We start from the raw sequence: 15,145 nt of genomic DNA on the forward strand, positions 1-15,145 counted from the left end.
AAACATTTTTATTAAATGTTGAATAGACCTGATTTCTTAATAAATCTTCTAAAACTTCTTTATACCTTGGTAATGTTTTTTATGAGAAGCAAACCATCACTTTTAGCACAGATAGCCAAAGCCTGATTTTCAGTGGAACTGCATAACCCAACAGCTCCAATTGGAGTAAATGGGAGCTGTAGATGCTCCACAGCCATAAGAACCACATACCACAGCACACGGTTTACTAAACACAATGAAAACATTCTCAAGAGAAAAATCGTTAAAAAGAAACCTCACTTGACCCTTTTTAGGTTAGTAATTACTGAGGCCTCTATTGAACAGGAAAGACCAGCAACACAAAAGGCCACAGATCTCAGCACTACATACAATGTATTAAGTAAAACAGAGAGTGAAAAAAATTAAAGAACTTGGCAAGTGGTGCCAGGATTTTATTTTTCAAATGACTGTCAGAGCTGCAAGGAGAGAGTGTATGGTAAGAGGTAAAAAGAGAAGCAAGCACCTGACAGACATCTCTCATTCAAACAGATAAGATTATTACTCCTTTTCCTGACTGCAGCACAATACTGGAAGCTATGAGGTGTATGCATTCTACAAGTCCTCTCAATTCTCAAAAGCACTTTTGGGTGCAAATAACTTATTGATACAAAATGCTTAATTTCCCTGTCCTACTGCGGCCAGTTCTCTGTGTTAAACATAAAATGAGACCATGTTTTTATTTGCTTTATTTTTTAAATTTGCTGTAGGCCAAAAAAATCTCTTTCTGCTGTCAGACATACCTGTACCACAGCATATGCACTCTAAGAGTGAAAAGAACAGCATGTACGATTTTATGCTTGGCAAAACTTCAGTGAGTTCTTCACTGCATTTTGTTTGTGTTCCAGGGGTTTTTTTAAGCCTGGTTCAGATTTCTGTGCTGCAGACTGCTTTTCTTTATGGTTACAGCTTCTTCATCATTATAATTTCTTCTTAAAAAGTACAGCCCTTTCATCACCCCAGTCTCAACATGTAATTTACTGACAAAGCACATCTCCCACCCACAAAAGAGAAAAGGAGGGGAAAACCAATTTCAGTCATTATCTCTCTCCCTACTTCCCCATGCCATTCTTGTACCTAGACTGATAAAGACTATATGGGTCAATGCTAAACTAGGAACATTTCTATTAAAAAGAATGAATAAACAAATGACGTGTCATATTATTCGGAATGTAATTATGCACTAGAAGAAAAAAATATTCTTAAAAATATACGCAAATAAAATCCAAACAGTATTTCTGGTACAACAGATTTTACCTACAACAGATTCTGAAAAATACAGCATTTGCTTAATCTTATCCTGTTTTTATTATGATTATTGACATGCAGTTAGAAGCAATTCTACAGTGTGTTATATACCATTTTTACTGACTAGAGATCAAACGCTACTTGAGCATGCTCGCAACTTTTCCAGGAAACCCAGTCTTCCTATTCACTGTAGAAAGGATGGGAGATTTACAAGCCTCAGAGAAGCTCTTGCACTACTACACTGAAAAAAAAATCTATGAAATGGAATGTTCCACTATCTGACCACTTACGTGAGATTCTGACCCCAGGGAATCAAAGACTTCCATAAAACAAACAAAAATGTCCCTTGTATCCACCTACCACACATCACTAGTTTCTTTCAAGCAGAAAAGGGAAGGAAAACAAAAAACACTGATTTTTCTTGACCTTCTGCAATGAAAAATTATTCCTCAAAACAGAATGCAAAATACTAATGTGAGGTCAAGAAAACTTTGTGGGATTATGATTGTCTGGTTGCTACCTTAAAACAGCACAGATTTTAGAAATGTGACTGTTTTACACAATGAGAGATATGTAGGTTAATTTCAGGAGAGAAAGTTTTTAACCAGAGTAGGGTGAGGGAAGATGGTCCTTCCAGGACTGTTGACAAAACATTGAGAGAGATCTTAGTTATGATGCCTAACAGATTAAGGACCTGATAAAGTCTAATAAATAGGAAAATAGCCTTCAGAACTGTGTGTTATCTGCCTCCAAAAGTTGCAGCCACTTCAGGTATAGAACAAAGCTGCTCAGCAGGTTTGTAAAACCATACCATTTCAAACCATGTAAACACACACAAGACAGATTTTATGGATGAGATACTTAACTGATAACCTAGAGATTTCCATTTCATTTCAGGAAGATTTTGATTACATTTGTACTGTAAGAAAATACAGACATTTGAAGCTCTCTGGGTGCATTCACCAGTTTATTCTGCAAAGCTGACCCTCTTCCCCACCTCCCTTCCCACCTTTAAGAGACCTCATGGCAGCAGTATGTGCCAAAACTAACTGCTTTTAGAATCAGGCATTAGTACGGCAATTTTGAAGGAAGTACCATGAGTTCTTTGTTTTGGATGCAATGATGAAAACTCACCCTTTTCAATTTGGCAGCAGCTTCTCCAGAGCGGATTGCAGCCAGCAAGCTCTGGTGGATCTGTTCGGGGTCAGCGCGCGGGAGCGTCATCGCGGTTTGTCTCTTAGTGACAGGGTGTGGGTGGTCAGGGGAAGCACCTGACTGCGCCTGACTCTTCTGCTCACTGTGCACATGGCTGCCTTTCTATAAAGGGAGGAAGTGGAAGGAAAAGAAGCCAAAAAATTTTAATCTGAATTAGTTATAAATGGAAATCTGAATCAACCTGGCACAAGGGTGCATAGCAAACTGCTGCTGTTCTAGTGTTTGCTTGGTTCAAGATTTCTGAGATCAGCCACACTTCCAGCATAGCACATAGTTTCTCTCAAGTAATTATGCCAACAAAACTTTATCTTTTCATTCAAGTGTGCTTGTGGCATGACTATCTGAAGGCGAATGGATCACGCCATTCAGAATTAAATTTAAGAAACCAACACACAGAACTATAAAGAACAAATCGTAAGTGCTTCAAACATAAAAGTAAGTACTACACAGAATAAATGACTATTTAATTTACAGTTCTTTAAAGCAGGGAATGCTAATTATGGCAGGAAATTATTATTTCCAATCATCTGAATGATGCTGCTCTCATTTTTAACATTCCCTGTACTCCTGCACTTCATTAGAATGCTGTGTTACTGGTGGACACCGCAGGGTGTTCTCCCTGCACAATTACAGCGCTTTCTGACCAGGGAGCAGTTCAGAAACACGCCTTTACACTGGCTGCACTTGATGGCACTGGGTCCAGTCAATTAGTATTACAAATAAAGTTTACCTTATCCATTTGACTATTTTGTGACCCCGCTGTTATGGTCTGTAAGGAAGGACTTTTCACTTCAGGCACGGAGGTAGCTGAGGAGAATCCAGCTGCCAAAGGGACAGGGGAGTGTTCCACTGGAAATTCCTCTCTTGGTGCCTGGCTAGTGATTGTACGTGTCTTATTGAATGATTGTGACCTTTTGACTGCAGATGAGACAGCTAGAGCAAAAGGGGATGGTCTTGAACTTGAGTACGGCTTTGGAACTGCAAAAGTTCTAAGAGTTTTTAGATTCAATGGTGCTGGAGGACAGGAGGGAAAACTTAAAGGCTTACTGCTTTTAACAGGAGAAGTGGAAGATTCAGTGTTTTTTCCATCATCAGCATTTTCTCGATCGGCAGGAGGAGAGGGAACACTCGTTTTTTGTAAAGCCAAAGAAGTCAAATCAGGCGATGAGATTTTTTTACCCATCTCTGTATTCTTAACTTCACTTTGAATTGAATTAGGAGCACAAACTGTGCTTCTGGCAACTGCAGATGTCACATAGTGACCTGAAGCTCTTCGTTGCATCTGCAGATAAAAAGAACTAGGCTTCATTGTAGGACTTAATGGACTTAATGCATTTGACTTGTCCTGAGTCTCAGAAGAAGCATTTGTATTATCCAAGTTTAGCATCAGTGGGACACGCTGCTTGAAAGACTCTCTTTCCATCTGGTTGTTCTCGGTAGTAATGTCAGCTCCAGAGGTCACAGTATGTTCAGAAACGTTGTTCACTCTCTGCAGTGGACCATTTGCCGCTGCAGCTTCATTTTGTGAACCAACCTGTAAAGGACCCACACTTTTTGACAGATGAAGAATTTCCCTTTGCACTATTAATTCTCTGGGGTCTTCCAAAGTAGACACCTCTTGATCCTTGTGATCTGATAGAACTTCTGATTCCCAGCTCTTCATCATTTCTAAGAATTTTGGAGGCACTATCTTATAAGTAGTCATCCCAATTTTTGGTATGTAATCCCTTGTAATTTCATTAGCAGGTTTGGGTTTAGGTTTGGTGTCCTGTCTATAAAAAGGGTGACCTTTCACAGAAGAGTCATCTGGAGTTTCAGCAGTTGTTTCTCGTGAAGCAAAATCACTACCATTTATACAGATGTGACTCTGGTCTTTTATTGGAATTACTTTTTTATGAGTAACTTCTTGTGTCTCAAGACTTTGTTCTACTGAAGTATCTTCACTCTCTTGATGCATCACTTGAACAAGGGAGTTGTTCTTCTCTCTGTTATGTTGAGGGACCAGCTCTCTAAATGTGGATGATTCAACACCCTGAGGAACAATCATTTCCTTCTGCGCAGTCCTTCCCAAATTGCTATCCAAAGTCTGGATTCCAACATCCTGAGTTTTTACTGTGTCCAAGCCAGTTTGATTTGTTTTGTCATCTTGCTTTTCTGAAATCAGTTGAGGATAATTCCTATGACTTACAGAGATGTCATTTTTACATGCCTGGCAGTTTGATAGTCTGTCAACTTCAAGCTTGTTATTTTCTCTAAAATCTACTGTTTTAATTTCAGCTGTCTCGAGTTCTTTCCCTTCTTCTGTTGCTGGAAGGAGTTTTGTATCACTGTGATCTTTAAGTTAAAGAAAGATTCCAGAATTAATAAAAATGCCAGAAAGATTCAATTACTTCCATCATGACACTCTGCATTCAGTGCTATTTAATAACAATGACTAGCATCTCACTGATGCTAACATTTTCCCCAATTTTCTCTTTTAAAGGCTATTTAAAGATATATTCATTTTTGACTAATATTGCCAAATATTGTATTCTAATTCAGGTATTCTTCCTTAATAAACAGGTTACAGATGCTATGTATTGACTTGATAGAAAAAACTAGTCTAGACCAATTTAGAAAGTGCTAATGCATTTCAATTCATTATATAGGTAGGCATCAGTGACTCAAGAGCTCAAGGACTACTCAATATCAAGTTAGATGCTGTTTTTATTTAGTTCCACATATTTGTGGCTTCTTTAGTTTTAGTGTTACAAATCTTGTCAACTACACCTTACATATTTGTACAAGGAAACAACTGAAAAACATATGGACAAGAGCAATCTGCCAAACCTATTTTTCCTATGCTTTAGTTGGTCTGGTAATTCAGTTTTCTACCCCTGGACTAAACATGTGGTCATCTCCCAAACACATGAATATTTTAGTCAAATTGTTTTAAACACAAGATTGGAAAAAATTAAATTCTTCAGGAATGGTTATATGGGAGTGGTATTTTGTGGGGGGGATAAAAATCCTCATTTCATGAATGCTATAAAATGGCAGTTAAAATTTATATCACATATACAAAGGACTTGTGTTGTTATGATTTATTAACAGAGGTGTACTGAGTGTAAAAGACTATAGAAGGCCCAACATATAAATCTGAAAATCAGTTTCACAAAAGAGTAAAATAAATCACTCAGATCGCTAAATCCACAGAGAAATTTATGACCCATTAGATGCACAGGATGTCGTCATTTTGCTTCAGATCACTGTGTCACTTTCTTTTATTTGTGCCTAAAAATATTTGCGTTTTCATGTAGAAAACTCACCCTAATTTCATAAGCAAAGAACAACTGATGGCTTCTTCTTCCCCAGTGGGATGTGGAAGCCATGTCACCCCACATGGCAGGATTACCTTTGTGTCCAGCCACCCCTCCTCAGCACTGTCCCACCCACACCATCCTATAACAGCACGATGCAGCTTTAACTACTGCTAAAACAAAATTATATTAAAAACAAACCCAAAAAAACCCAAAACTGCAGCCAATTCTTGCCACATCATCTCAAAAAAATACACTAGAGCTAAAGCACATGTAAAGAAAATAATCTGATGATAACAATTCAAGAGTTCACTATATAACTATTTCTTCAAATGATTAGAAAAGTTCAAGCTTCAAGTATTAACAAGTGGGAACTACTCACCATCAGTTTTATTTTCATCTAAAATTTTAAGCTTCCTGTCTGTTTGAAATCCATCATCCTCACTGCTTATTTTAGTCTGTAGTCCTCTGCAAAGCACAACAGTACATTAAATATGCTGGTATCATTCATTTCAGTAAACACAAGAAATGATGCAAGAGAACTGGCAATATTCTCCAAACACAGATGGACAGAACCACTCTGCCAAACACTGGAATACTCGACAGAATCAATTTTTTTTAAAAAAAACATGAGGAAATGCTGCCATGATATTTTACCAAAATGACATGCAGCTCTACTTGCTTCTGTGTAAGCAGATGATCAGTCTTCCTTTCTCTTCTCCCCCTCCTTTTGTTTACACGTGCAGTTTGAGCAAGCCACTTTCTGTTGCAGTGTGTTTCTCGTTAATAGTATGTTCAGTTATTACCAAACCAAACTTAGGGTTTGGTCCAAATGAGACCCTGCCACCCCATGTTGTCAATCTACCCTGAGTCTCCTGTCAATCTGTCTTAGGCCCACTGGATGCTTGGAATTCCTCTTCGGAAATCCCCTAAACTGCTTGATTAGTCCATGTGACCCAACTTTCCCCCCCTACCTCCCTCACCGGATGATGATTTTGTGAACCCTGCCTTTTACCCTCCCCAGGATATCCCTGATCAGCTGATGCTTTGTACCCTCCCTTTGAACCGCCTCCCTATTTCAGCTGTTGCACGCTCGCCTTTTCTGTCTTTTGCCCCCGAGATTCCCCAGAGCAATAAATCCTCTATTATCCCATGCAAAAGACTTCCCTCTCGTCCTTGTCTCCTCAGAGCACAGACTGACAGCCAAAAAGCTGTAGAGTGAGTGCTCTAGTCACACCTGGGGTCATCCTGCTCCTGAGGTGTGACCCACTCCTGTCGCAGGCCCAAGTGATAGAGCCAGATAAGCTCCGGTGAGATGCGATACCTTTCCAATAGCAACTCCATTCCAGTGAAGCCACAATGCTTTTCACTCATAATAAAGTGTTCTGACACACCCCAATCCAAAATGTATCCCTGACTTTGTCCCCACCACGCTGCATGAGACACTGGCTGTGTATGAACCCATGAACTGAGCAGTACAGACTTCTCAAAGTAGTCCCTTTCAAGAAATATCTTGAGAACAGCAAAGAAACACACTTGCATACTAAACATCTTGGAAATGCATACAATATCTATTTCACTCATTTCATGGGGGACAAGTGAACTGCAAAAATGCTGAATAAACAGCTCATCTTTTTGGGGGCAGGGTGGGGCATATTAAGTCCTTGGCCTCAAAAGGTAAGTGAAAAAGGCAAAAATAATTTCTTAATAAAAAGTTATTAAAACATCAAACTTTGTTCAAGATATTTTTATAATATTTAGTTAGAAATACTGGTATACTGTGAAGATTCCAAATTATTTGCCACATCAAATGCATTAGTTGTCAGAATCAGTGCCTTGAGCTGCCACACCTCCTTTGAATCATTGAAAATGATACATTTCTCAACAACCATCCATGCTCTTGTTGCCTGTATAGTCCCAAACATACTGTAAGTGTGCCATAAACCACTGAACAGGAGCACATGCTTTCAAAATTATTGCTGGAAGGTTAAAGCTCAGTCCTGCACTCTGTACTCTTGCTTAGCTCCATTCCTTTTAACACAGCTGGGTGACTGAGCTAAAACTTTTAACAACAAGCTGAACTAGATTTTTAATAGGAATTTTAAAAAAATCAAAACCCACCAAACCCAAAAGCCCCAAAACACCACGGAGCATCACAATAGTAATTAGTGGTTTTGACTGGAATATTTTGCATATATCTCTGGTTTGATTTAAAAAAACACTTCTCATAGTAACTAGATCTTATATATAAGATCACAATGATCTGAAGTTTTCCAGAAATATCATGTCAGAGAAATTCTACTCCTCATTTTGGAATCCCCAAGATATCTCAGGAAGCAATTGCCAAACTCTAAAGCCAGAGTGCAGTATCTTCTAGCTGATTGTCACCAGGACTGTAAGACATGAAAGGTTACTACCAATGCATAGGGAGGAAGGGAAAGAAACATACCCTGGACAATTAGGCAAACTGGCCCCATAACACAGGCCTGATAAATTACAAATTCAAGACAATTTATTAGATACCCAAAGAGAAACATCCAAGCAACCGGGACAATATTTCCCAGGACAGAGTATCAAAGACTTTTGCAAAGCCACATTTGGCTTTGGACTGACAAAAACGTCCCTTCAAATACAAGTTAAACCTCTCTTTACTACCTTGAAAGTTCTTGGCTACTAGGGCAGTCACACGTTTTGGCTTCAGTACAATAATCGAAATAGTTCTTTCAATTTAATTTGGGAACAGTAGCCAGCTTAGTTGCCCCAGGGAACAGAGAAATAGTGAATTACATTAACACAATGGGACTTCTCTGGACAATCAACATTTATTTCAAGCAGGCACTAACTCATGTTGGAAACCTGCTGAGTCAGGCAGTTTAACAAACATGCTGAAGGGCAAAGGTACAGCATCACCAGAAGGGAAAAAGAGCAGTTAAGGAAACTAATGTGTTTATTCGTTAAAAAAGCTGAATTAACTTGTTTTCCTGAGAGCAAATGGATTGAGACAGGTCAAGACCACATATAAGGAAAAGAAAAAAATAAAAATTAAAGCAAAAACAAACATGCAGGCAATAAGAATCACGCCCAAAAGAACAGAAAAGGCTGATGTATCTATTGTCCCCCATCTGCAAGAATGAATTTGTATATTTTCATTTAACTAATCAATCCAAATTTTTTTGCAGCATGCTGCTCTAGTAAACACACTAGGGCATTTTAGAGCTGGGTTCAGCTTTTCTGGGCTCCAGCTGTTTGAGTAGTAAGGAAAGGGAAGATTAAATAGAATAGACTGCAGAACATTTCATTGTCATTTTTGTTGGAAAGCTTCATGAATTACTGTGCACAAACGAGTGCTACAATGAAAGCTAAGCACATTAAAGTTCATTCCTCTCTCACAATTCTCTGTTCTGTGCTTCACAATGAAACAGCACTCTGCATTTTATTTGCCTCCCCCATTGTCCCCCCAATGCTCCTTTCTTTGTCACAAAACGTACTTACTTGCCATCTGTGCTCATATTTTCTTGTTTTTCTTCCTTGAAGCTTTGCAAGTTGTCTGTGGGAACACTGCCAGGAACAGGAGCTGATGAAGCAGGATCATTTTTGTCATTTTCCAGTGGTACCTCAGCAGAGCTGAAGGCTGCAGTAACCTCTCCTATCCTAGGAGAGGTATTGGTACTTCCACTGTCCTCTCCTTGTTGCACACCTATCTCTTCCCTTTCATCAATTTCTTCCAGGTTGTACACATCTACACTCACAAAAAAAAAAAAAAAAAAAAAAAGGAAAGGAAAGTAAAAATACCCCCAAACCAATAAAATCCAAACCAACCCACAACTCGAAATGCAGGCTGTATATTAAAAGGGACTGCTCAAGTCAGCCTAAATAGTTTGAAGAAGGAAAACTGACTTTTTTTCATAATTCAGATAAATTTTGAAAAAATAATTTAAAAAAGAGAATCATCCAGACTTCACAGAATTCTCTGGTTCTTTTCAATTCTCCCTCTTGACACAAGAATATGCTGACCACTATGCTACTGTCCATCTGGTTCTGCATCTCTACCTACTGTGAAACATTTTCCATATTTAATCCAAGTATTGAATTAAGATTGTTAAATATATTTTTATTCATCTCACAACCCCAAATTTAATGGAGGTGGACTGTTGCTTTTACCCAGACTTCTTGTACTTCCATTAGCTCTCCAGAGAGTTTTAAAACACACAGTTCCTCTATATCATAGTAGGAATTTTCAAGAACTAAAGAGTAACACAAATATCAATTTTGCCCATGGTTTGAACAAGTTTCATTATCACTATCAAAAATTTCCCATAACCGTCACAAGTGTATTACAGTGTCTTGTGCGTAGCTTCATGTTAGAGTAGAAAAATAAAGTTCACGGAAAAGTGCTAATCTATAAAAATATTGACATTTGCAGCCAGAGCATAGTTAAACTAAAAGGTTGAGTTGCTGGATTAGGACACAGATAAATCGGTGTAGTTAAATTTGAACTAATAAGTACACCTGACTGGGGTACTCCTATCAGCTTTGGGTGCACTGACACCTGTTAGGAACAAGCCTTGCACTTGGACAATCAGGTTTCAGTCTAAGTGGTATCAATAAATTTCCAAGTGTAAACCAAAGTCAACAAAGAAAACAAAAAGGAATACTGGGAATTCACAGATCCCAGAGTACAAAAACAAAACAAAACAAGCAGTTAGACAGACATTTTTAGCAGCTGGTATTCCACAATGCTTCCAGCAGCTCTAGAGATGTACAGTGTTACAGAAAAGTAGTGAGAGGATGTCTATATTGGAGAAAGGCTCAGTACAGAACAAAAACCTTGATGTTTACAATAAGGTCATTAGTTAAGAGTTCAGTAAAACCAAAGCTACTCCTTCAGAGTTACAGAAAACTACAAAAGCCAAACATTTTACTATTTAATTCTTGGCTTTATATTGCAATCTTGTAACAGTGCTTTGTAGTTACACATTACGCAATGTGATCAACACCTGACATAGAGCTGAAAGCAGAAGCAGTTTAGGTCCCCAAGGAAAGAAAGGCAAGACTGCAAAGTGGTGCGGGTGAGCTCGTTCCATGTGGTTTCAGCCCAGGTACATACAAATACGTCATACTCGTACTACAGGGACTCCCACAGGTTTACTAGTCATAAGGGCCTTCTCTTCCTTTCATCATCCACCAACCCCTTTTCCACCTACGGAAAACTCATACCCAGCAGCCTCATACTTTGGGGGATCATTTTAGTTATGGCAGTATGATGTCATGTGTGACAAGTTATATATATATGTCAAAATGAACAAACAAAGCACAGCAGGATGTGAGCAAATATTAAACCAGCTCAGATTGTCCCACAGCCCATAAATGGCTCTCTAGAACATTGCCTCTTTCACTGGTGAGGCCTATTATGCCATGGGCCTGAGCCATCACCAGCTACAGGAACAAAGACTGACATTTTCAGTCTAAATACTCTATGGAAACCTGAATTATACAACAAAGAATATCCAGGACTCTGACAAGAGAAATGGAAGCATTTTGGAGCTGCTATGGCTTTGTGCCCAGGCACTGCTGTCATTTCTCTGCTGCTTTTACTCTGGAGAGGAGTGTAACAAAGGCTGAGTTGTATCTATACTCCTGGGATGGAAACTTAGCTTGGGTTTGTAGGAGACATTCCTGACATTCCTGCTATGTGAAAGTCTGTTCTTTGCTGTGCTAGAAACACTTCCAAGCGTTGGGGTGGACTAAACTGACCTACAAATGGATAATACCAAACAAAAACAACAGCCCTCACACTTCTTCAAAAATGCTCTACCTCATTTGTCAGCATAAGATCAGCCTTGCTTGCTAGTGGATTTTCATCTGTTACTGGGTCTCATTCCAGACCCAGGCTGTCACTGCTGCAGCAGAATAAAATCTGAATACATTTGAACACAAACAACATTTAACAACCATCCTTCACTTATGTCATGCAGGTAACTCCCTAGGGCAGCAGTTCAGATTCTGATTTGTTTCCAAACCCTCAGTCTGTAACTTTCATATGCAACATGTTTCTGGGAAGAACTGGCTATATACTGTTGTCTTATTGCTGATACACCCTATCCATAGTTCCACACGTAATATAAATTGCATTTCTACTTGCATATAGTTTATTCTTTTCAAACATTTGTCACTGGGTCTTAAGTAGCCCTAAACCAATAGAGCCAGAGTTACAGTGTGTCACTGTGAAGGTAGATATATAGAGAAGTGTGCACACATATATATATACACACATCCCTGATGACTGACATGCCAACTGCAAGTCTGTTCTGAGCAGAAAGAATACCCTTTGCCCAGCAGAGAACAGTGCTACTCTGTGAGCTCTCACTCATAAGCACCAGAGCCGGAAAGCCTAACTACATCCTGCAAATCTGCTCTTGACTCTATAGCCCCCAACAAGGTGCTTAAGAAATACTGTAACCAATAGGATTATATCCAGGGATTTGTCTGATGGAAACTTCTCTAAAAATCTCTAATTTCAAAATTTGTTTTGAATACTGTTTTACCACGTTCCCTAGAAAACTAAAGATTAAGCATTAATTAAACTTTGGGAAGGTGAACCAAAATCATAATTGATAAAGATAATTGTTGTTTATAATTCCAAATGTTCACATTACTTCTCTGCCAATGCTTATGCTGGTAGATGCGTGTCTTCAAACTACTTTTGTCAAGGTACACGCTGTTTTTACACCATGGGAAAACTGTCATTTCACAAGAGAAATGTTGCCTGTTCCATACTATATAGCTACACTTAATATACGTGTTTCTAAGTAGTGCATGGCTAACAGACACCAAATTGAACATTTGCAATGGCTCATTTTAGAGCAAAAGGTAACACTGTATTTGCAGCTTACGGTTTTTTGCTTGTTTGCAGAAGTACCACTGCATAACAGAACCACTCTGGAATGCCAGTCACAACCAAACAAAAACTCACTTACAATACTTCCCAGACGCCTGACAATTGAAGCAATATGAATCCATATGTAAGGAACTCCTGGGTTTTTGTAAAGTTAAAATTATGTCCAACTTCTCAATTTAAGTGATACTGAACTATTTTATCCATTTAAAACAATATCCAAACATGGATAATTTTCAGACTAGGAATAGGACAGGTGTACTGCATCTGATTTTGCTGCAGGTTAATACTGGTTCTCATGGCATTAGGGGCTTTGCTAAAAGGACCCTTTATACACAGGCCTCACGACAGTTTCAGAGATGCCACCAGAGAGCAGCAGTATCCCATGAGAAAAAAAAAAAAACAAAAAAACTGATGAAGTTCTTTTATGTGACTTGTATGTACATTTAAAAAAACTGCTTTACATTAAGTCTTCAGCAAAGGGCACTGCGTGAAGACACAAGGAAAACCAGATTGTCACTAACTGCAAAGGTAAATCCAAGGGCTCAACACAGGCTGCTTTAAGCCCAGTACCTTTTTTTATTTCTTTCCATTACAGCTTAAATTAAAATATTTAATTATAGGACTCAAATGCCTCAAGCAGAAGTTTCTAAACCTATGGAAAAATAAATAAGCCATTTCTTGTGCAGGGTTGTTTATCTACACAGCACTTGGACATTACAATGATGGGAAAGGCAAAAATTCTAGCACAGATCAACAATCTTAAGATAGAAACAAGTACAAGAAAACAAAAGAACTTGATTTAAAATCACAGTATGATACACTTACTCATCTTAGACCCATTACATGTGGATACAGTTTTCAGCACACAAAATTCAGTACTAATAAACAAACCACTCACTCAGAATTGATTATTCTGTTTCATCTGCTACAACATCTAGGACAAGGTAAGGTTACAACTTTGTTAGATCTTCAACCCCAGGCTCCACAGTATAGGTTCATACTCCCATTTATTATGTTACATATTGCTTCTACTTAATGTCTTTTCCAATAATTTACATGAATTCCCCTAAATACAAACCAAGCCCAAGTTTACTGATTACTGATTTTTTATTTTTCCCCCTTTGCCAGACACCTAGCATCCTAGCAGATGATTTTTCAGCTCTTGTGGTACATTTTTGTTTTACCACTCCAAACAATTTGACTGGCATCCAGAATAAAACAGCTGGAAAACTACTTAAAAATTCCTGTCAACTAGCACAGTAACTGAGTGCTTAGCCTAATATAATGACAGTGGCACTCCACAGGCTTAGCATTTATATACTTCACTCTTATTAAATGCACTGAAGAGTTATTCTTTCAGACTGCACTGGCACTGATTATTCTAAAAGCTTTTTCAAATTTTAGAAGACTTCTAGATGTTGTATCTTGTAACTGAACCCTACAGTCTGGTGCTTACAAACAACAGTATTTCACAGTACAAACTGCATAAATTTAAAAAAGCATTATGTTCAGCAGCTAAATAATTGTATTTTAAACAGCTATACTTTCATATATCACATTTTTCCCATAGCACCCAACAAATAATTTAATGTATAAACAACTATTTATGCATTCAGTTTAGATTTACAACTTATGTTTTCAAAGGCTGTTCAGATGCCAACCAAAAGCCAGGCACAGATTTGCTCCTGCCCCTACGTTATGCAGGTCAAGGGCAGCACAAGGCAGGACTCTAAAAACAACACTGGGCTTCAGCTTTTGGAAAGCTTGTTATGTACAAAAAAAAAAAAAAATCACAGAAATTCTGGATAGTTCTTCTCTGTAACTTGTTAGGAAGGAGAGAAAACAGGGATAATGTTTAGTTTATTAAATGTAAAACACAGATACCAAAACAAAACATATTGTATTTATGTCTGTAGACAACAAAGGTAAAATACCCTTATTTTAGAAAGCCCTATTTTTAGTTCAAAGGAAAACTTAATTGATCTGAAGCATTAAAATTAGTTCTATACTTATGACACATCTATAGCATAGTAATTTATTGCTATGAATTATAGCGACTTGCTATTAAATAAATTTTATCAATACTTTTGTAGATAGAACCAACCTGTTTCAGGCTGCATTTCAGTGGCTCTTCCTTCCGCTTTACTGGAGGCTGATTCTGTTGACTCTGTTACTGCAAAAAGTGAAGCAACAACCCTTATCACCTCTTAGTTTCTGCACCAACAAAAGTTGCAGATAAAATGTCAGATTGTGGTCATACAGACTAGTGATTCCTTCAAGAAACTCCTCTGAAGCAACTAGTGCTCACTGTCACATTTTCCAGATATTTTAATCTCAACTCTTAGGTATTTTTGAACCAGAAAACTGAATTTTTGATCAAAAGGAAGAATTACAAAAAAAAAAAAAACAAGTGGACTTTCTCTATGGTATTTCTAGTCAGTCCATTTGC

General features: G+C 38.1%; 1 protein-coding gene across 8 annotated transcripts in view; it reads right to left on the minus strand.

Annotated features, from left to right (window-relative positions):
- Window positions 1–15,145, minus strand: part of COBLL1 (cordon-bleu WH2 repeat protein like 1) — a 77,954-nt gene that overhangs the window by 1,836 nt on the left and 60,973 nt on the right. For all 8 annotated transcript variants that reach the window (XM_088058937.1, XM_088058934.1, XM_014249571.2 and 5 more), the window contains 5 exons: window positions 14,801–14,869; window positions 9,291–9,537; window positions 6,181–6,266; window positions 3,230–4,833; window positions 2,419–2,601 (listed from right to left, as the gene is read on the minus strand). In XM_088058937.1, the coding sequence (XP_087915063.1) occupies window positions 2,419–2,601; window positions 3,230–4,833; window positions 6,181–6,266; window positions 9,291–9,537; window positions 14,801–14,869 (2,189 nt within the window). The remainder of the gene's footprint in view (window positions 1–2,418; window positions 2,602–3,229; window positions 4,834–6,180; window positions 6,267–9,290; window positions 9,538–14,800; window positions 14,870–15,145) is intronic.

The sequence above is a fragment of the Pseudopodoces humilis genome, chromosome 8, assembly GCF_049639895.1.
Source record: "Pseudopodoces humilis isolate 2021_Gansu_Grassland_sample_001 chromosome 8, ASM4963989v1, whole genome shotgun sequence".
Lineage (NCBI taxonomy): Eukaryota > Metazoa > Chordata > Aves > Passeriformes > Paridae > Pseudopodoces > Pseudopodoces humilis.